Source organism: Mustela erminea, chromosome 14 (genome assembly GCF_009829155.1).
Source record: "Mustela erminea isolate mMusErm1 chromosome 14, mMusErm1.Pri, whole genome shotgun sequence".
Lineage (NCBI taxonomy): Eukaryota > Metazoa > Chordata > Mammalia > Carnivora > Mustelidae > Mustela > Mustela erminea.
This window is the reverse complement of record NC_045627.1, coordinates 39,466,242-39,487,787: the sequence shown is the minus strand read 5'-3', so window position 1 is coordinate 39,487,787 and position 21,546 is coordinate 39,466,242. Positions and strand designations below refer to the sequence as shown.

Below are 21,546 nucleotides of genomic sequence, written 5' to 3'. Positions count from 1 at the left end.
GGGTGTTAGTTACATCCTCATATTTTCCCACTGCTTATCACTCAGCATGGGATCCAGAATTGTCCAATAACCTGTTAAGTTTACACATGAGGGGGTGCCTGAGTGGCTCAGTGGATTAAGCCGCTGCCTTCGGCTCAGGTCATGATCTCAGGGTCCTGGGATTGAGCCCCGCATCGGGCTCTCTGCTCAGCGGGGAACCTGCTTCCCCCTCTCTCTCTGCCTGACTCTCTGCCTACTTGTGATCTCTCTCTCTGTCAAATAAATAAATAAAATCTTAAAAAAAAAATTTACACATGAGAAGATGGCTGCAGAGGTATAAGAAAGAGGAAAGCAATTCATATGAGAGCTTATGTTTATTAATATATTAAATAAATTTTGTGCCAGATAGTGCTAGATGCACAAAATATGAATGAGGTGAGATAAGATGGGGGAACTACTTTCAGAAATAGTTTAGCAGGTACTTTAAGTATATATTAGCTTGATTTTTTTTTTTAAGATTTTATTTATTTATTTATTTGACAGAGAGAAATCACAAGTAGATGGAGAGGCAGGCAGAGAGAGAGAGAGAGGGAAGCCGGCTCCCCGCTGAACAGAGAGCCCGATGCGGGACTCGATCCCAGAACCCTGAGATCATGACCTGAGCCGAAAGCAGCAGCTTAACCCACTGAGCCACCCAGGCGCCCCTGTTGTTGTTTTTTAAAAAGATTTTTTATTTATTTAGGACACCTGGGTGGCTCAGATGGTTAAGCATCTGCCTTCGGCTCAGGTCATGATCCCAGGGTCCTGGGATCAAGTCCTGCATTTGGCTCCCTGCTTCTTGGGGAGCCTGGTTCTCCCTTTGCCTCTGCCTCTGTCTCTCTCTCTCTCTCTGTCTCTCATGAATAAATAAATAAAATATATTTTTTAAGTATTTTATTTATTTTTAAAAACATATTTTATTTATTTATTTGAAGATTTTATTTATTTATTAGAGAGACAGGGAGCGCAAGCACAAGCAGGGGAAGCAGCAGACAGAGGGAGAGGCAGGGTACCCGCTAAGCAGAGAGCCTGATGTGGGACTCGATCCCAGGACCCTGAGATCATAACCCGAGCTGAAGGCAAATGTTTGACTGACTGAGCCACCCAGGAGCCCCTGTTTTTGTTTTTTTGAGGGAATTTAGTTGTAGGAATGTTGCAAGTTATCACCCTTCTGATGTTTTCACTAAACTCTGGTTTGCTTTTGAAGGGATCCAAGTGCTAAGAGATCAGCTGGGTTGGCACCTTCCTGGCGTCATATCCCAAAGTCTCACAGCAGTAGCATACTGGAGGCAGACTCCATAGCATCCAGGAGTAACTGGACAAAGAATCAGCCCTTCTCAGGTAAGCAGAAAGACACTGGGTTTCGAGGGCTGGATTTGACTGCAAATTCTATTTGGAAAATAGCCTTATCTGAGCCCATCTCAAATTAGAGGACAGTTGTATCTTAAAATTTCCATCAGTATGTAAATATGGAGGCATTTGAGCCATTCCATCTTTAGATTTATCTGTATTTTGTCCTTCATCATGGCTTGCCTGTTTGTTCTTTACTATTTGGGGAGAGCCCTTGTGGGAATAAGAAAGAACAGAAATATGGTGAACAGTGTCAGTAGCACCTGTAATCCTCAGAAGAATAAGTTCTCAGGTTTTTTCCCTTGGTATAGAGGAAGCCTCATGAGAATGGATTTCTCATTGTTTAGTTCTATGAGTTGAGATGACAAAGGGAGACATGAAGGCTATGGGTGAAACTAGGGAGTAAGTAGGTCAGACCTATCCTTATCCCTGCCTCTATATCCTATCCAGTATCCCTGTTTTCTTTTCCCTAATTGAGTGCCTTGTGTCCTCATATTCCCTCCTCCCTTTTTTTTGGAAGAGTGCATGGGCAGAGGGAGGGCAGAGGGAGAAAGAGTCTTAAGCGGACTCCACACTGAGTGCCGAGCTCAATCCCATGACCCTGAGATCATGACCTGAGCCGACACCCAAGAATCCGATGCTTAACTGACTATATCACCCAGGCGCCCCTACAAACTCTCTGTTTTACTGGATGTTTTACCAGCTCTTTAAAGAGATACTGGAAGTTAAGGCCGAGAAATTGACTTGCTTGAAGATTCCCAATGAATTAGTGGCAACACATAGCTGAGAATGCTGTCTATTAAGAGCATAGATTATGAATTTAAGCTATTTGACTTTAGTTCAGCTCTACCATTTATCATCTTTGTCACCTTAGGCAAGTTATTTGTTTATTCTCTTCGTGTCTCTGTTTCTTTATTCCTAAAATGTGGGCAATAATAGTATCTATTTCATAGGTTGTCATAAGAATTAAATGAAATAATATATGTAAAAGTACTTAAAACTATCTATCACAGTTTTAAATGCTCATGGTTAATGCTCAACCAAATGTTATTTTTCACATTGCTATTGTTCTAATAAAGCCACTCAATAAGTATATTACCATCATCGTTATAATCCATAGCCCAGATTTCACCCTGAATCTGATGTGGACAGCACTGTCCAGAACATGAACCCCAAATTGAATCGAGTTCCAAAGGAAAGGCAATGTAGTGGCCATAAATGCAGCAGGTGCCTAGTCTTATTTATGGAAATGTGACAATTTTCTCTTCTCCTTTGCTTATATTTAGGTGGGGAGATATCTTCCAAAAGTGAACTGGATGAACTGCAGGAGGAAGTGGCCAGGAGGGCCCAGGAACAGGAACTTCGAAGGAAACGGGAGAAGGAATTAGAGGCAGCTAAAGGGTTTAATCCTCATCCCAGCCGCTTCATGGACTTGGATGAACTGCAGAATCAGGGTAATTGTTGTGAGCATAGGTTGTGGGTGATGGGAACAGAGAGAGAAGGGAGGGGAAATATTCAGGCCTGTAAATTCCTAAACTATTTAGCTAAGTTGTATTTTATTTTATTTATTTATTTTTAAAAAATATTTTTATTTATTTATTTGACAGAGATCACAAGTAGGCAGAGAGGTGGGCAGAGAGAGAGGAGGAAGCAGGCTCCCTGTGGAGCAGAGAGCCCAATGTGGGACTTGATCCCAGGACCCCGGGGCGATGACCCGAGCTGAAGGCAGAGGCCTTAATCCACTGAGCCATCCAGGCACCCCTAGCTAAGTTGTATTTTATCACAATTCACTCATTTTAATGAGAACTAGGGAAAATAGGTGACAAGTCTATTAATTGGAAGACAGGCACTGATTTTGGGTTTACCTATTGAAAGTCTATAGTTTAGGGATAGTGTGTTATTCACGAAAAATATTTCCCATGAATGTCTGTAGAAGGTATAAATAAAACTAGTCATAATTCAGAAACAGCACAACAGGGCAGTGGGTGAGCTACATTGATGAGGGAAATTCTGCTTGCTGGGCAGAAATATACTCTTGAAATTGCCCATCTGGAGCTTCAGGGAAGTAAGTCTACCAAATATGTTCTAAGAACACAAAGCTTGATTGCCTTTTAATCCTCTGATGATTCGTTCCCAATCTCATACAATTCTCATGTACTTTACAAGGCTTCATCAACTGCCCCACACTAGTTACTTTTCTTCTTCAATTGCTTTAGGATGTCATTTTGTATCAGAGGAGACTAGTCTTCAGGATAGGAGTTTAAAAAGACTGAGGTATATATCTTAATTAGACTCCTGAAACTTATATCTCTCTGTTTCTCTTTCTATGAAATGAATTTATTGTTCTTATTATTCAGAATCCCCAGATGTAACAAATTATGGATATTATAGCAGTGCAAAGAATAGGGGTCAGTGCTGTTTTGGATGGTTGCTTTCTTGTTGACCATTTCCTACTTTTTGTCAACAGAGAAGCTTAGTGGGCTAATTTAGGGCCTATTTGGGGACCATTTTTCTCCTCTAATCCTGCTGTCTTTTGATTTGAGGCAATTGTTGCTTTATATTTCCCAAGGCATTGTATCTGTTTCCAAGTTAGTTTTAAATTCCTAGTTCCTTAGTTGTCCCTATATTTGGATAATTTGGATAGTCTTCTTTTCCTTTTCATCCTTAAGCTATGTCACGTTTGGGTCTCGGGTTTTTATTGTTTCTGAAGGAGGAATCTTGTCATCTCCTTCCCTTTTTTCCTTCCTCTTTTAGTTGGGCAGTACATGAAAGTTGAGAGAGAATCCTTCTGGCCACATTTCATTGGCAGTTCTCCATATACTTTGATTGACAATCTCCTGGAAGAGCAAGGAATGGAGTACTAAGATTCTAAGATTAGAATTAAAATCTAGTATGGTGATTGATCAACTGTAGTTTGACTATATGTCTATAGAGAACTTTTTTGTTTTATTTTATTTTTTTTTTTTTTTTAAAGATTTATTTATTTATTTGACAGAGAGAGATTACAAGTAGGCAGAGAGGCAGGCAGAGAGAGAGAGGAGGAAGCAGGCTCCCTGCTGAGCAGAGAGCCCGATGCGGGACTCGATCCCAGGACCCTGAGATCATGACCTGAGCCGAAGGCAGCGGCTTAACCCACTGAGCCACCCAGGCGCCCAGAACTTTTTTGTTTTAATGGCTCTCACTACCATCTCTGATTATAAAGATTATATAGATTAAAAACAATTTTTTTTAAGGTTTTTATTTATTTATTTGACAGAGATCATAAGTAGGCAGAGGGGCAGGCAAAGGGGTGGGGGGGAAGCCAACTCCCCACTGAGCAGAGAGCCCGATGCGGAGCTCTATCCCAGGACCCTGAGATCATGACCTGAGCTGAAGGCAGAGGCTTAACCCACTGAGCCACCTTGGCACCCCAAGATTATATAGATTTAGTCAATGTTAAATATTACGAGAAAACTTTAGGCTGTATCTCTTGATGGACCTGAATCCCAGGTTCTTCTGAACAAACTTACTACTTCCACAGCCTTCTCATTGCTCTCTAAAAGCCATGGTGATTTAAGGAGTGAATATTAGGGGTTTGGAAGAGCCTTTCTTATCCAGCTGGAGGTAAGTAGAGGATGGGGACATTATGAGAGAAATGCCTCCGACATTTTGATATTTTTTCTTGTGAGCTTGTGAAAACTCATCATTAATCCCAATCGTGGGTGAATTTACAATACAGCTTACTACCAATTTATGGTTATGAGTGAGTAAAAGCCAAGGGGGAACATAAACTTGAGTGTTCTTTTATAAAAGTTGGCCTTACAGTACTTTTTTCTTGCTTTTTCATCTGGCACTGTACTTGAACTCTTTTGCGCCCGCTTTGGTAGACCTTTGCTTTCACAGGAGGAAGTATTTCATGCTCAGGGTATGGGAAAGTGACTTCTGCAGTCAGCTTAGCAAGGAAGGGTATGATGAGAAAAATACTTATCTCTGCTGATGGAACGTATGTGCTTGCACACCAACAAGGGTTGTTCAACTGCCCTGGTAGGTGTATTAAGTTTAGGAACTGTAGAGCACCTGTACCCAAGAGGTATACTAATTTTTCAGTTGCGGGTGGCACAGAGAGGACTGAATTGATGTAGGAAAGAAGTTTTACAGATGGGTTTCCACAGAGTCGTGAAGCCACTTTTGCCTTAACACAGCAGTAGAGGTCTCCATGGAGGTCTGGGACATTCTGACACTGGCTGGCAAGACGTATCTTTTTGCACTGTGGAAGAACAGATCAGTTACAGGCATAAGAGTCCACCCTTCTGCCATAGACAATACTTTGGTCTTTTCTTGAGGGTCCTCTTAAGAGCTCTTGGAATTGGAATATGTGGTGGATAATGACAATACTCCTCTTTCATGGCCTTGGCATGTCTTGGTTAAGGCAAAAACGATGTCCTACATGTTTCAGAGAATTCTTCATGGCAATGAAGAGTTAGAATAAAGGTAGATCAAAGGCTCAGCAAGGAGCTCTGTGCACTGAAGGGAAACGTCACTACATAGAAAAAGTTGGAACAAACTATAATAAAAATGAAAAGTGCTGGCCCTTTCAGGGAGGAGTGACGGCTTTGAGAGGTCCTTGCAAGAGGCAGATTCAGTGTTTGAAGAGTCGCTGCATCTGGAACAGAAGGGAGACTGTGCTGCAGCTTTGGCTTTCTGTAACGAAGCTATCTGTAAGTAACTCTAACTGCTATAGCTATGGCAATTTTAACTAACTTTGCGATAGGTATCATTAGAGTCATCACTCAGATGGGATGAAAACAGCTTTTATGTCTCTTCACTGTCACTGTCCCAAACTGAGTTCCTTTAGGCTATCTTTGCCCTTTGGATAAGTGTGCCACATGCTGTCACTGTGGCCTATGGATATTTACTGGAATAACTTAAGCCGGAGTCCACAGATGAACTATCCAGTCATGCCTACCTTCTTATCCCAAGATAAAGTTAGACCTCAGATTTGAGGTTAGTCTGCTCTTTCTCTAGTCACTGACTAGGTAGGTGGAGCTTATGGCAAGAGGAAATGAGTATATTGACCTCGACTTCCCAGGCCTGTGACTTTGCACCGCATATTTGATTTGTGTTTCTGCCCTGCTTTCCTGGTATGCTGCACCATAAAGTTACAGTGAAGGACTAAGGCTTAGAATTTGTATCTGGTTCTTAAATGTGACCCACAAGAAGCTGTGTTCTGTAAAGACAGATGCAGATTTGGATCTTATTTCTGCTGTTGGCTGTCGGGAAGGGGAAGTTGGGAGCAAAGTGTGGAGACCAGAGTCGGACAGGTCAGTTGCCAAGGACGAGAGTGACAGTCTCTAAGATGGAAGCACCAGTTTCTCTTCCTGACTCATTTTAGTTTAGCTTTTTGTTTGTTTGTTTGTTTTTTTAAATTCGAATTAACCTGTTTGGCCTCCATGGCTTCCATGAATGTTCCTTAGAGCCAGAGAAGCTCTGTACCCTGGACAGTATGTGCATGGTCCACGCCTTGCATTCCTGCTGCATATTTTGAGTTTTACTGCATATCTTTGCTCATTTTTGGTTCAATTTTATTTTTATTTTTGTTTGTGTTTTGTGTTCTGTTTCTGCTATATTTTCTTTTGCATTTTAGCTAAACTAAGACTTGCCCTGCATGGTGCCAGCTCTAGCACGCACAGCAGAGCCCTAGTCGATAAGAAGTTGCAAATCAGTATTCGAAAAGCACGGAGCCTGCAGGAACGCATGCAGCAGCAGCAATCTTCGGCGCAGTCGTCGCAGCCCTCAGCCTGCCTCCCCTCTCAGGGGGCGGCCCTCCCTCAGCCAACAAGGTAGTGCCTGCGATCCACTGTAGTTTATGGACACCAGGGGAGGAAATGACCACGGGTGCTCCAGAGTCAGAGCTCTCCTTGGCTTGGTGTCTACAGAGGACAGAGAAGAGTCCTCTGGAAAGATTTACTTCTCAGGTCAGACATACCGTGGAAAGCTCATCCCACTGCTGGTCCTTTTCTTAATAGTTCATAGAAAGATACAGAAAGTATGGCATAATCAATAGACTGTCCATATTTCCTGTGGGTGAGTTTGTCCTGGGACTTGTGTAATAATATGATTATTAAATCTGTACATATTATGTTTTCAGACATGGCAATCTGAGCTCTATTGTAATAGAAACCATGTGATTTTTGGGGGGATTTCAGAGCTTCCTGTCTCTGGTGGAAGCAGAGTGGAAGCAGTCTTTGCTCTGACAGAGAAGAGACACAAAGATTCCTTTTGTTTTGCTTTGCTATGGGCAGGAATAGGAAAAAACTTCCTGGGGCCACTCATGTAGTTTTCACACTTTGGCTCTTGAATTTGGTTCTATTCAAAATACATAGATTTAAGTCAAAACTAATTTTGGCTATTCATAAGCCTACATAGTTCTCAGAATATAAATATTATAAAAACAGCTAACATTTATTGAACATTTTTTTAAAAGATTTTATTTATTTTTAGAGAGAGCAGGCGAGCAAGAGAGAGCTGGGGGAGTGCAGAGGGAGAGGGAAAGAGAGAATCCCAAGTACACTCCACATGGAATGCAGGGCCCAATGTAGGGCTCAGTCCCACCACCCCAAGATCATGACCCAAGCTGAAATCAAGAGTCAGATGCTCAACTGAATGAGCCACCGAGGCACCCCGATTTATTGTCCAGGCACTAAGCTAAGTACTTCAGTTCTCACAATAACCTTAGGAGATCAGGAGGGTTACTTAGCGATATTTTCTGAAAGAGGAAACTCAAGCTCAGGGAGTATAATATACATAAGGCACCCAAGATTCCTCAGCTAGTAAGTGGTAGAGGTGTGGACTTCAGATCCAGGTCTGTTTCACTCCATTGGGTCTCCTCCATAAGTATAATGATACATTCTTCATAATATTGTAAGGGTAACTGGGTGGCTATGACTACAAAAGTTGATAGTATATTATCATTCAAATTTAATGCTAATAGCTAGGATCTTCCTTTTTCTTCTTTTCTCCTACAGTTTACTCTAATAGTTGAATACTGATCTGAGAACCTGATGAGAGATTTGTTTGAATATAAGCAATTTAGGCAGCTAAACTCTTTCTAGAAAACTTAACGCCACTTAATATATGTGAGTAATTGAGGCTTTTATTTAAGTGCCTCTAACAGAGTTTTTTAGGTCAGAAATACAAAACAATTAGTAAGAAACCTAGTAAATGCAGTTAATTTCTTAGTCTTACTCCCAATCTCAAGAGAGTCATAATGCATTACTTTGGGAAAATATCTCAGTGAATAATAAAACCAAATCCATATTATGAAAACACACTTGAAGTGGCTGAATTCTGTGTAATCCCATGAACCTGAATTACACTGTACTCTGTAAATGTGCCTTTTGGTTCTTTTGGCTGGTGTTCCTCTCAGGACCCCAGGTATGAGTGATTTCTAGGCTTTGCTCACCTCCATGTCATCTGCATGTGGGATTAGCAATTTTTATTTTTTAATTTGCAAGAAGAATATGATTGGAATGGGACTTTAAAGGCAGTGAAGACTATCGACAAGGACTTCACTTAATATTACTGTGTGGAACTTTGGTGAGGGCAGTTAATAAAAAGGACTAATATTACCTAGTGCTTGGGTGTGAGCTGACCATGTGCCTGCCTTCTCTTGTGAACCTCTGAACTGTTGACTCTACTTGTGCTTGTCTTTTTTGTTTATTTTTACCATCCCCTTTGTGGATGGCTAGAAATGGGAACAAAATGAACAGGTCTTTTTGTAAGTGATCTTGTCATTTAAGGCAGCTTATGACTGTTTCTTTCCATTTATTTCAGTGAACAGCCTATCCCGCTCCAAGTATTGTTAAGCCAGGAGGCTCAACTGGAACCCTGCACGAATACAGAGTTTGGGGCCAGTTCTTTCATCCACTCACCTGCTTCCTGCCATGAGTCGCACTCATCACTATTCCCAGAGTCATCTGCCTTGTCTGCCTCACAGCACAATTCCCCTAGTAGGTCTGCCTCAAACCTTCTGACTTCAGTTGAGGAGGACAGCATTGACCCCTCTGCACTCCACAGGCAGGCCTTACCTAAAACACCAGGGAGGACTGAGAAGAATGCTCATTATGGTTGGGAACCATTGGATATACCAGAGGGTAAGCTGCAAGGCTACAGGATTGACAACAGCAGCTGTACCAGGTTCCCTCCACAAGAAGGAAGAGGCATTGCTCAAGAACAGCTATTCCAAGAAAAGAAGGATCCTCCTGTCTCATCCCAGGTGATGCCTTGGTCACGCTCAGCTGGAACAGATACCTCTGAGAGAGGAGATGCATACAGCCTAGGCTGTAGTCCTTCCAGTTTATCAGCTCAGCCCAGCCTTCCCCTGTACAGGGCCTGCCACCCCGTAATGCCTGCTGCTTCCTCACCTATGCTTCACTCTCCTGATACTGTGCAGAAAACTAACCAATGCCTCCAAGCCCAAAGCCTCAAAACTCTGTTGACTTCAAAAGTGGATGGAGGCAGTGAGGATCCCTATAAGCCAGAGTTTCCCAGCACAAAGGGGCTTGTCCGCTCACTAGCAGAGCAGTTCCAGAGGATGCAAGGTGCCTCCACAAGGGATGGCATAGGTTCCCAGGATAGAAGTTTGACAAATAGTCTAAGGAAGAACTCTTCCCCTTCTGACTGTAAGCCTCCCTTCCTCCAGGGTCAAGGGAAAGGCCACTGGCCTTGGGCAAAACAACAGTCCTCCTTGGGTGGTAAGGACAGACTACCTTCCTGGGAAGAGCCGGCTAATTATCCTTCTGTTGCCATGAACTCTGGGCAGCCTAATAGTGAAACTTCTAGGGGAAGACAGCCCAGGTTGGCAGAACCAAGCATGAACCAAGGAAAGCCATCTCAAGTGAGAGATGCTAGGCCTAAGGAACTAGGCAGCAGTGTCGACTTGGGGAATTCCTTGCCTTTAGACTCTTGGGTGAATGTCACGAGGCTCTGTGATTCACAACTTAAACATGGGGTCCCTGGGCCAGGAATGAAGTCTTCCCCCCATGATTCCCATACCTGTGTAGCCTATCCGGAAAAAACCCACATCCTTTTGCATCCACATTGGAACCAAGACACAGAGCAGGAAACCTCAGAATTGGAGTCTCTCTACCAAGCTAGTCTTCAGGCTTCTCAAGCTGGCTGTTCTGGATGGGGGCAGCAAGATGTGGCCTGGCACTCCTTTAACCAAACAGGTAGGGATGCAACCATGGGCAGGGGGAGTGGGGGACATATAAAAGCTGAAAGTGAGAGGACAAGATCAGAAGAGGGATGGTAGTCTGTCCAAATAACATCCCCAGCTTAGGAGGTAGTAGCAGATCTTCTGATTTTATTCATAAAGACTTTAGGACAAGAGCTAGACTTTTTTCTAGCTAGAGTAGAATCATTCATTGTCAATGAATATATGCCCAGGGCTTCAGCAGTATGCAGTGCTAAGGAGTGGTTCATAGGTCTTTGAGAGGGACTCAGAATGAAATAGGGGAGACTGAGAAAAAAAAAAAGGTTATCCTTCTATGGCTTAGGAGCTTGAATCCAAGATCCAGTTTCCAGATCCAACTTGTAAAAGGGATGCCCACATTGAGCCATATCTCCCAATGTGGCATTGCCAGATCAGACTGAGCCAGAAATATTAGGTTCTTCCTTGATCTCTTCAGGAACTACCAGGTATAGAATTTTCAAGATTGTATGCCTGTTCACTGACTACCCCTTAGATTATATTGTGTAAAGAATGAAGTCTACACCTTAAATGGACTTCACAGACGTAGTTCTGGAAACTGAAGACATGAAGAATATATATAACTTTGAGGTACTTGAGAACACCAAAGCCTGAACTATTTTCCTGGTTCCATCATTAACTGTCAGCATAAATTTGGACAATTCACTTACTATCCCATGGCCAACTTTTTACCTGTAAAATTAGAGAATGGGTTCAGTGATTTTTTTTTTAAAGATATCTTCCTACTCTTAAAATGATATATGTGATTCTATGAAATTGAACTCATAGAATTTTATCTTTAGCTTGGTATGACAGTTTCCATAACAGCACAGGTTCCTTGCATACTGCCAACTGATGTTTAAATACAGCCATACGAGTATTTATTGAGTACCTAGGAGCTGTTCCTAGAAGCTATTAGTGGGGGGATATCACATAAATATAAGATTTGATATTAAGGTATGTTTTTTAGGATATGGATCATAGTGTAGACTTTGCAGTACTGTTTATTAAGTGCTCCCTAGGTACACGGGACAGAGTAGTATGGGAAAAATTCCAAAGAATGAGGAAAAGTTAATACTACCTCAATTAGCTTTCTGTCTGAGGGAGAAAGAATATACAAATGTCAAGTATTTTATGCATCATAATAAACACATATAAAAGAATATATTGCAATTAAAATTAAACTGAATGTCAAGCAATTATATTACCAAAAAAACCCAAACAAACAAAAAGCTTACATTACCTAAAATAGGAAATTTTTCATTGTAGATGCTTTTGAAAATACATAAAGTAACAAAAATCATCCATAATCCCACTCGTAATTCCATTAGCTTACTTCTGGCTTTTTTTTATGCATATGTTGTCACATCTCGGCCAGCTCAACAAATCGACCAGGGTGAATCGACCAGGGTAACCGTGAGGGCTAAAAGGATGATGGAAAAAAAGTTAAGAGACAAAGAGATGGGGGCAGGAGGGACACTGAAGTTGATGTCCAACAGTGCCAATTTTATTCCACATCTTACAAGCATTTATAAGGCAGACCAGAATAGGAGGAGTAATACATCAGTACCTCTTCAGATGACCGCAAGTTCCTATAACAAGTTCACATTAACTACAAGCAAACCTCGTGAGGCCAGGTAGTTTCTGCTAAAGGCATTAGCAAGACAATCAACCAGGGAGTGGTTATGGGAGGTACAGAACCAAAGGACTAACTAAGAACTCAGGACTCTGGCCACATTGTTCCCTCCTGTAGGGAGAGTTTGTGGGAAGTCACGTAGGCGAGCGCGCGACACATTGCACAGACCCTTTCTCAGTGCACACTCAACTTTCCCGTCCTTAACCTTGTCAAGGTTTCCGGTCTTTGAAGGAGACACAAGTCAGGGCCTGGTTTGGTCCTCGACTCCAACCATGCCGTGGCCTCCAACAATATATACGATATATTTATTTATTCTTCTTACAAAATCATTACAATATATGTATGTGGTTTATTCTCATGATATTTTTAGATTATATTCATAAGCATTTTCCCTTTGAAAAAAACTACTTTTAAGGACTGGCAATATGCTGCATATGAATATACTGTAATACAGTCAAATCATTTTACTATACTTCATATACTTCAAATTTTTAGATAAATAAATAGATGATGACTATATTTATATGTAAGTGTTTGGCCACAATTCTGATTAGCTCCTCAGAATAAATTTCCAGAAGGATAATAACTAGTTGAAGGTTATATACATTTATAAATCTCTTGATATGTACTGGTAAATTAGCCTTCAGGAAAATTATGATTCCGAAAACAATTTGAAAGAGTACCTACTAAACATTACTGTTTTGCTTAAGAGGGAACAAAAATTAATTTTAAAAAATCCATCTGATGAGTCAGTCCTCAAAATCCTTGTCAAACCAAACTAGCCTTTATTTTAACATAAAGAAGTGATCAGGAGGAATAAATCAGGAAGTAGGTAATGAAGGGAAATGTCAACTAGGATCTTTGTATGATAGAATATATCTCTAGGGGAGTCCCTCTTTATCTTATTGTAAAGCATTTTTTTTTAAGATTTATTTATTTGACAGAGAGAGAGAGATCACAAGTAGGCAGAGAGAGAGGCAGAGAGAGAGGAAGGGAAGTAGGCTCCCTGCCTAGCAGAGAGCCTGATGCGGGGCTCAATCCCAGGACCCTGGGATCATATGACCTGAGCCGAAGGCAGAGGCTTTAACCCACTGAGCCACCCAGGTGCCCCTCGTAAAGAATTTTTTAAGTACAAAGGTACTTTCTCACCCCAGCTTTATTGATATAATTGACAAATAACATTGTATAAGGTTAAGGTGTACAGTGTGAAGGTTTGACACATATATATTGTGAAATGATTATCACAATAATGTTAGCTGACACAACCATCACCACAGATAAATTATAGGTTTTTTTTGGTAAGGACATTTAAGAACTACTCTCTTAGCAACTTTAAATAATACAACATTGTTAATTACAGTCACAGTCCTGTACATTAGATTCCCAGGATTTATTCATCTTATAACTGGAAGATTATATCCTTTGACCATCACCTCCCCATTTCCCTATCGACCAGATGCTATCAACTACCATTCTGTGTTTCAGTAATTCGTCTCTTTTTAGATTCCACATATAAGTAAGATCATGTAGTATTTGTTTTTCTCTTATTACTTAAAAAAAAAGCTTTACTGATATATAATTTACATACCATACAATTCACCTACTTAATATGTATAGTTCTGTTTTTTAAGAGTATTCACAGAATTATCCATCCATCACCACAATCAGTTTTAAAGTGTTTTCATCACCCCATAGGGCACCTGGGTGTCTCAGTGGGTTAAGCATTGGACTCTTGATTTTAGCTCAGGTCATGATCTCAGGGCTATGAGATCAAGCCCCACATCTGTGCTCAATGTGGCGTTTGCTTGAGATTCTCTCCCACTCTATACTCTCCCTCCTGCCCAGCATATGCTCTCTCTCTCTAAAATAAATAAATAAAATGTTTAAAGTGTTTTCACCACCCCGAAAAGAAACCCAGTACCCATTAGTAGTCATTCCCCATTTCCCCTTACCCCTCTCTCCTCCGGCCCTAGGCAATCTGTAATCCATTTTCTGTCTATAGATTTGCCTGTTTTGGACATATGATATAATGGAATTGTACAGTATATGGTGTTTTGTGAGCAGATTAATTTTCATATTATAGTTTCTTTTTTTTTTTAAGATTTTATTCATTTATTTGAAAAGAGAGTGAGTGAGAGCAGGAACACAAGCAGGGGGAGTGGGAGAGAGAGAAGTGGGCTTCCCGCCAAGCAGGGAGTCCGAAGTGGGGCTTGATCCCAGGACCCCAGGACCATGAGCTGAGCTGAAGGCAGATGCTTAATGATTGAGCCACCAAGGTGCCCCTAATTTTGACATTATAGTTTCTAAAGAATTATATAAACATTGCCCTTGACATATATTTCTAAATTTCATAGAATTTTGAAGTTAGGCAGACATCATCTTAAAAATAACTTTTTGTTATAGAAAATTTCAAATACACTCAAGAGTAATGAGTTAATGTTACAATAGTCCTCCAATAAGCCAGTACTTATCAGTAGCTTCCGCAGTGATTATCTTAACCATTTATCAACATATGGCCAATTCTGATATAGCTATAGTGCCTCCCTCTCCTCCTACATTTCCCCTCCCTACTGGATTATTTCACTATTTATTTATTTAATTATTTAATTCAAAATGTCTTATTTATTTATTTATTTATTTCCTTAAGTTATCTCTATATCCAGTATGGGGCTCAAGCTCATGATCCTGAGATCAAGAATAGTGCAAAGTAGAGTTGTGTAGAGTCAGCCAGGTACCCCTCTACTGAATTATTTTAAAGCAAATCCCAGACATTTTATTATTCCATGCATAAACAATTTGGAATGCATCTCTAAGAAATAAAGACTTTTTTTATAAGGCAAAACTATAATATTATACCTAAAAAATTAACAAAAATTTTAATATAATACAGTACCTAGCCAGTATTCACATTTTTTCAATTGTCCCATAAATGCCTTTTCATAGCTAGTTTATTTCAAATTAGTATTCAAACAAGATCTACACATTGCATTTTGTTGATTTGTTTCAAGGCTTTATTAGCCTATAAAATTCCGGTCTTTTTTTCCTCTTGTCAAAGGGGAAATTTGGCCATTTGTCCAGTCCACATTCTAGATTTTACTAATTATATTCTAGTAGTTTTAAAAACATGTTCTTTTTAAAAACATGTTCTTCAGGGCGCCTGGGTGGCTCAGTGGGTTAAGCCGCTGCCTTCGGCTCAGGTCATGATCTCAGGGTCCTGGGATCGAGTCCCGTGTCGGGCTCTCTGCTCAGCGGGGAGCCTGCTTCCCTCTCTCTCTCTCTCTGCCTGCCTCTCTGACTACTTGTGGTTTCTCTCTGTCAAATAAATAAAATCTTAAAAAAAAAAAAAAAACCATGTTCTTCTACCCAATTTTTTGTAATCTGGTTGTTTAGGGGTAGAGGCTTGATTAAAGTCAGGTTCAATTTTTTTCTTAAGTTTTATTTTATTAAGTAATCTCTGCACCCAATGTGGGGCTTAACTCACTACCCCAAGATCAAGAGTTATGCGCTCCTCTAGTCAGACAACCCTCAGTTGTGTTTTCTTTTCTTTTTTTTCTTTCCTTTTTTTCTTTTTTGTTAATAAGAATATCTTAGAGGTGGTACTTTGTATTATTTCTTTTTTTAAAAAAGATTTATTTATTTGAGAGAGTGTGTGTGAATGCATGAGCAGGGGCAGGGGCAGAGGGTGAGTGAGACAGAATCTCAAACACACTCCCCGCTGAGCAGGGAGCCCAACACGGGGGGGCTTTAATCTCAGGACCCTGAAAGCCTGACCCCAGCTGAAATCAAGAGTCAGATGCTTAACTACTTAGCCACCCAGGTGCCCTACTTTGTATTTCTTCTTATATCAGGAAGTGTATGATGTCTAGTAGTTTTTCTTCTTGTAACTGTTGATCCATGAGTAGACATCATCCTAACTCTGTCTTCTATCAAATCCATATATCCCCTCAACAGTACTCCTTAAAGGTGGCCATCTTCACCTCTGCTGAAGTATCTTTAAAAGAATCAGCCTATTCCCTTCCGGAGGTTCCAGCAGCCACCTCCTTGTCTAGTAATCAGACTTTATTAGAAGAACATCACATTCTAACGATTACAGCTGTAATTCTTAAATCTGGCTGCCCATAATAGTCACCCAAGGAAGTGGCTTTTTAAAAAACAGAGAAATAATTTTATATAAATGGGATGACAGCACACATGCTGTTTTTATTGTAGATATTTTCTTATTTCTCCTCCTGTTACATAAATTCCTACCTTTTAGCCTCCACCTACTAGGGAATAATGTAATGTGCATATTTCTGTATTTTTCTGTTCATATAATCCTATGTAGACCTACATATACAGTAGAGTTTTTTGCCTTGGGATAGTATTACAGATTCTTTTTTTCCTTTTAAGTTAACAATCCTTCATGAAAATTCCTCCAGGTCATCTAGTTTAACTCAGTTCATTCTTTTTAGTGAGTGGCTGGGCATATTTGATATTGGAGATATCTTAGTGTATTTAGTCATTCTGCTATCAGTGGGCATTACTTCATTTCTAGTTTTTTGGCTGCTACAAATAATGCCTCAGTAAACTGGTATTTTTGTTTCTTATTCCTAGGAGTAGAATTGTTGGATAAAAGGGTAAATCATATTTTCAATTTTAATGGATATTTTCAAACAGGTTTTTTTAGGAGGACTATAACATTTCAAATTTCCTTCAACAATGTGTGGGATATTCTCCTATACTTTGTGGGGAAGCCTTTGTTTTATTTATTTATTAAAGATTTTATTATTATTTTTATTTATTTATTTTTTAAAGATTTTATTTATTTATCAGAGGGAGAGAGGGGGAGAGAGCAAGCACAGGCAGACAGAATGGCAGGCAGAGGCAGAGGGAGAAGCAGGCTTCCTACTGAATAAGGAGCCCGATGTGGGACTTGATCCCAGGACGCTGGGATCATGACCTGAGCCGAAGGCAGCTGCTTAACCAACTGAGCCACCCAGGCGTCCCAAGATTTTATTTTTAAATAATCTCTATGCCCAACTCCTAACCTAGAGATCAAGAGTCATGCTCTAGTAACTTAGCCAGCCAGGTGCCCCTCCAGGAAGCCTTTTAAAAATAAGTATTCCCAGGCTCACCACAAAGATTCTGATTCAGCAGGGCTGTGGAGAGATAGAGGAATCTGTATTTTTACAGCTCCTAGATGAATCTGAGGTGGTATTAGAACTTCTATACCAGAAAATACTAAAAATAATATTTTAGCTTGGCATTAGGAATATCCTCCTTTAGCCAGATACATGTATTAGGATCAACGTATCAAATCAAGATGTGAATTGGTGATAGACGTACATTAAATGTAGGTCAAGGGCATGTGCGTTTTCAGAATGGAAGGCTTAATTAGTTGTATTGGGGCGAGCCCCTTGGGAGTCACATATCCAGTTTGGAGCAGTTCTTAATACTCTAGCAAAATTTTTAGGAAGAGATAAGCACTTAGTGATTGTTTAGAATTTAAGTAGTTAATGATTGAGAGAATCTGATGGGGAAATATAAGGGTGTTACACACTCAAAATGTCATTGAAGAGTTCTTGTTCATAGTAATAGGAAGTGAAATCAAGAGACTTGAATTTTAATTCTGATTAAACTACTTACTACCTTTCAAACCCTAGAACTCATTTTCCTGTTATATAAAATGAGGAGGTTTGATAAATGATTATTATATTCATCTCAATTTCTAAATAGACTGAAGATAACGTTCCCTTTGTCATCACAGACACTCTAGAGAACAACTGTGTTAGACAGTTTCCTCTGTATATATTATAAGTCTTGGGCACAAGTCCGACAGAAGCAAAGCTGATTGTGTTTAAAAAATTGAAATGAGGCAAGATGGGACATTCAGCTGTCTTTCTACAGAGCCCCTTCTGTACAAGTTCTTCAAGGCTTGTGTCCTGAGACCCTTGTTGGCCTATAGGAAGCTATCCATATTCTGAAATAGTTTCTACATTATAGGAGCACATCTCTATTCATTTCAGGAATACATATTTGTTATTTCATGAAAAGAACTCCTGAAAGTTTTTTGTTTGTTTGTTTGGTTGTTTTTTTGTTTTTGTTTTTCTTTTTTGCTGTCAGGCTGACGTTAGGCTCCAGGAGAAAAGATGGCTTCAACTTGTATTTATGTTTTCCTCCTCAGGCTCTGCAGATGGTGTGGGGAGGAGGTTGCACTCAGCCCCTGGCCTTGGTCTCTCAAAGACCCCAACAGCAGAAATGGAGCACAGTCTCCATGAAACCAGCACAGTGCCTGCTTCTGCTTCTCAGGTAGCAGCCTCAGGTCCTACAGTGCTGGCATGGGGTGGTGCGTTGGGAAAGGAAGTGTGGAAAGATATGAGTGGTAGGGTTGGTGGTAAGGCAGGAGCATGGTAATGTGGGGCTGTTGGAAGAGAACAAGGTCTATGATTGGACTTCTTTTAAATGAGAGGAGATTGCCACATGGCCACTACCTTTCAAATATATCTAATTCAGGTTGCTAGTAGTGAGGTCTTACCCTATTTTCTCCCATATCCCTGGGGACGGGGTCTGTGGGAAAACCATAGGTCTGGTGTTTTGTGTCTGCTTGTGTGTGTCTGTGTGTTTGAAGGCTGCACCTTGCCGAGGCCCCAGGAGGGAATATGGGGAGGATGATCAATACGGTGCAGAGAACTTTCACCGCATCTCACGCAGTCTCAGTGGCACTGTTGTCTCAGAGAGGGACGAGGCTCCAGTCTCTTCCCACAGTTTTGTAAGTAGAATCAGGGTCTGTCTATTCAGAGCACCCTTTTTCTTTTGCTAAGATAAAAATACAGTGTAGGTAGAGGGGCAGGGGAAACTAAAAGTTGTAATTTGGGGGAAGGCCATGTGCATTCAGCAAAAATGATGACACAGTCATTACTTTATTGACACACATTTTGTTGGAGCCCAGAGGAATGTCCCTTCGTAGCAGTTATGGAAGGTATATTATAGGGTTCCCTAGGGTGAAAAGAGTCCTAGTAGCCTAGTAGCCTTGAGTCTCAGAAGCAATAGCTGCTGATTGGGTCAAAACCCGTTGCACTAATCAAGGGAAGAAGGGAAGACATGGGATGGGATATTGTTTTTGCCTTTTCCTCCCCATTCCAGTATAAGATTGAGAGGGGTCTAGTATGCTTTCATGCTAAAATGAAGCAGGTGCATTAGCAAGAAAAGGAAAGTGATATAAAACAGTCATCCTGGAGGCTTTTCATGTAGAATCAATGCAGTGATCTGTAGGTGAAAGGGACAGGGACACCGAAGTCAGCAGAAATCAATAACTCAAATATTTTCAGTAACTGGGTTTATAAATTATCCTTTTGAGAATTCTAAACACTTGCCCAAGGCAAGTTGAGTTTTGATTACAATGGAGGTCAGGATGCAAAGCTCCAGTGCGTTAAAGCTTATTCACCAGGTAAGTTCAATAAAAATTGAAAAACCAGTTTTAAATACATGATAAAAAAATTAAATGGTATAAAGGATATATAGTAAAAACTAAGTCTCTGTCCTACTAGGCCTTCAGATCCAGTTTCCCTCCCAAGTAACAGTCATGTTTTTCCAATTTATTGTTCAAAATTTCCTAAACAACTCTAAACACCTTGCCATTCTTTTTGGGATAGGTGGTTGTTTCTGCCTAGCATTTGTTCTTATGTACTGTTAGTGAATTTAATTGCAGATTGTTATTTTTCTAGGGAGTTGGCTTCCTCTCTCCTCACTTCTATCTTCTATATATCATTAATTTATTCACTGATTCATTCTTTAAAACAAATGCTGTTTGGGCATGTGTTCTAGGTATTGTGCCAAGTGCTGGGGATACAGTGGTGGGTGAGCTAGATGTAGTCCCTGGTGTCATTACCTTTACAGTCTACCTGGGGAGACAGATAAATAATTACAATATGATAAGATTTAATGCTATGGAAGCATAATAGAAGGGACAACTAAACCAGATTTGAGGGATCAAGGAAGCTTCCTGAAGGAAGTAAAGCAACCATAGCAGGTAAAGGAACTTGAAGCAGATACTCACTGAATCAAAAGCAACTCATTTGGTATGCAGAATTAAATTCTGGGGAGGGAAGGACAGTGTTGACAAATGAGACTGGTAAGAATATAAACAAGAGTCCTATCATGAACCACCATATGGAGTTTGGGAGGATAGAGAGAAATGGACATGTTGGAAAGCCAAAGAGGAAGTGAAAATCATTGGGATTCGGTGCCTGATTGGATATATGGAGAGGAGAATCATGGAGAATCAACCCAAGAATTATGGGTTGATAATGATGTATTTGAGGGAAGAGATATGTATAATTTTGGATATATTATGCTTGTGATATCTGGTAGGCCTTTGGATGTGACACTTTTAAAGCTTGAAATCAAGATTCAAGAATCATAGCCATTGAAAAGAGGAAAAGAATATTGTGAAAAGAGGAGAGAAGCCAGGACATATCCCTGATGAGTATTATATTTAAGTGGTTCATCTGAAGAACCCTTAAAAGAGTGAGGACCAGAGAGATAATAGGAAAGTGTGGCATCACTTTCTTCTGTGCAGGAGAAAGGAATGGTTGTCTCTGTCACATACTGAGAGGTTTGGCACCTGGTCCTTAGGCTGTATGGTAAATGTCTCTATAATGTACCATGCTGTGGTAGGTACTATGAGCATGGCCTGATGAAATAATTCTGCCCTTGCTTGGCTTACAACCTAGTTGGGAAATAAGATATACTGGTATGTAGATTATTTTATTTGATTTTTTATTTGTTAGGTGCGTGTAATGTTCCAGGTCCTGTTGAGGGTGCTGGGAATACTGGAGTAAAAAGAAATATATTCTACCAGGGGAGAAAGACAATAAACAAGTAAACACCAAACAATGTGTAATTGAGAAAAATAGAACAAGGCAAGGGGAGAAGGACTAAAGAGGTAATAGTGGTTATTCTCAGTGGTTATTGAGGGAAGTCAGCTCTAAGAAAATAACGTTTGATCAGAGACTTCAGTGATATGATGGTGTGAGCCATGAAGACTATTCCAGGTAACAGAAACAGTTAAGTGAAAAAGCCCTGAGTTGGAATAATCTTGGTGTGTTTGAAGGAACATTAAGAAAGTTGTAGTGAAAAATGGTAGAGATAAAGTGAGAAAGGAATGGTAGAGATAAAGTGAGAAAGATCAGCATTGCTAGCACATAGCAACTTGCAGGCCACAATAAGGAAGTAGCAGGCTTGGAGATAGGAAGATCAGATTAGAGGCTGTTGCCCTGGTCTGCTTGAGCTTAAATATAAAAACTGTAGGTAGAAATGGTATTTCTTGATAAAG

The 21,546-nt window shown here is 40.3% G+C and overlaps 1 protein-coding gene across 17 annotated transcripts in view; it reads left to right on the top strand.

Annotated features, from left to right (window-relative positions):
- Window positions 1-21,546, top strand: part of USP54 (ubiquitin specific peptidase 54) — a 119,747-nt gene that overhangs the window by 93,925 nt on the left and 4,276 nt on the right. For 9 of the 17 annotated variants that reach the window (XM_032311735.1, XM_032311738.1, XM_032311737.1 and 6 more), the window contains 7 exons: window positions 1,226-1,359; window positions 2,655-2,822; window positions 5,931-6,065; window positions 6,992-7,187; window positions 9,181-10,577; window positions 18,397-18,521; window positions 18,841-18,981. In XM_032311735.1, the coding sequence (XP_032167626.1) occupies window positions 1,226-1,359; window positions 2,655-2,822; window positions 5,931-6,065; window positions 6,992-7,187; window positions 9,181-10,577; window positions 18,397-18,521; window positions 18,841-18,981 (2,296 nt within the window). Of the gene's footprint in view, window positions 1-1,225; window positions 1,360-2,654; window positions 2,823-5,930; window positions 6,066-6,991; window positions 7,188-9,180; window positions 10,578-18,396; window positions 18,522-18,840; window positions 18,982-21,546 lie in introns of those variants that run through there. The other 8 variants (XM_032311740.1, XM_032311746.1, XM_032311748.1 and 5 more) reach the window with 5 other exon arrangements.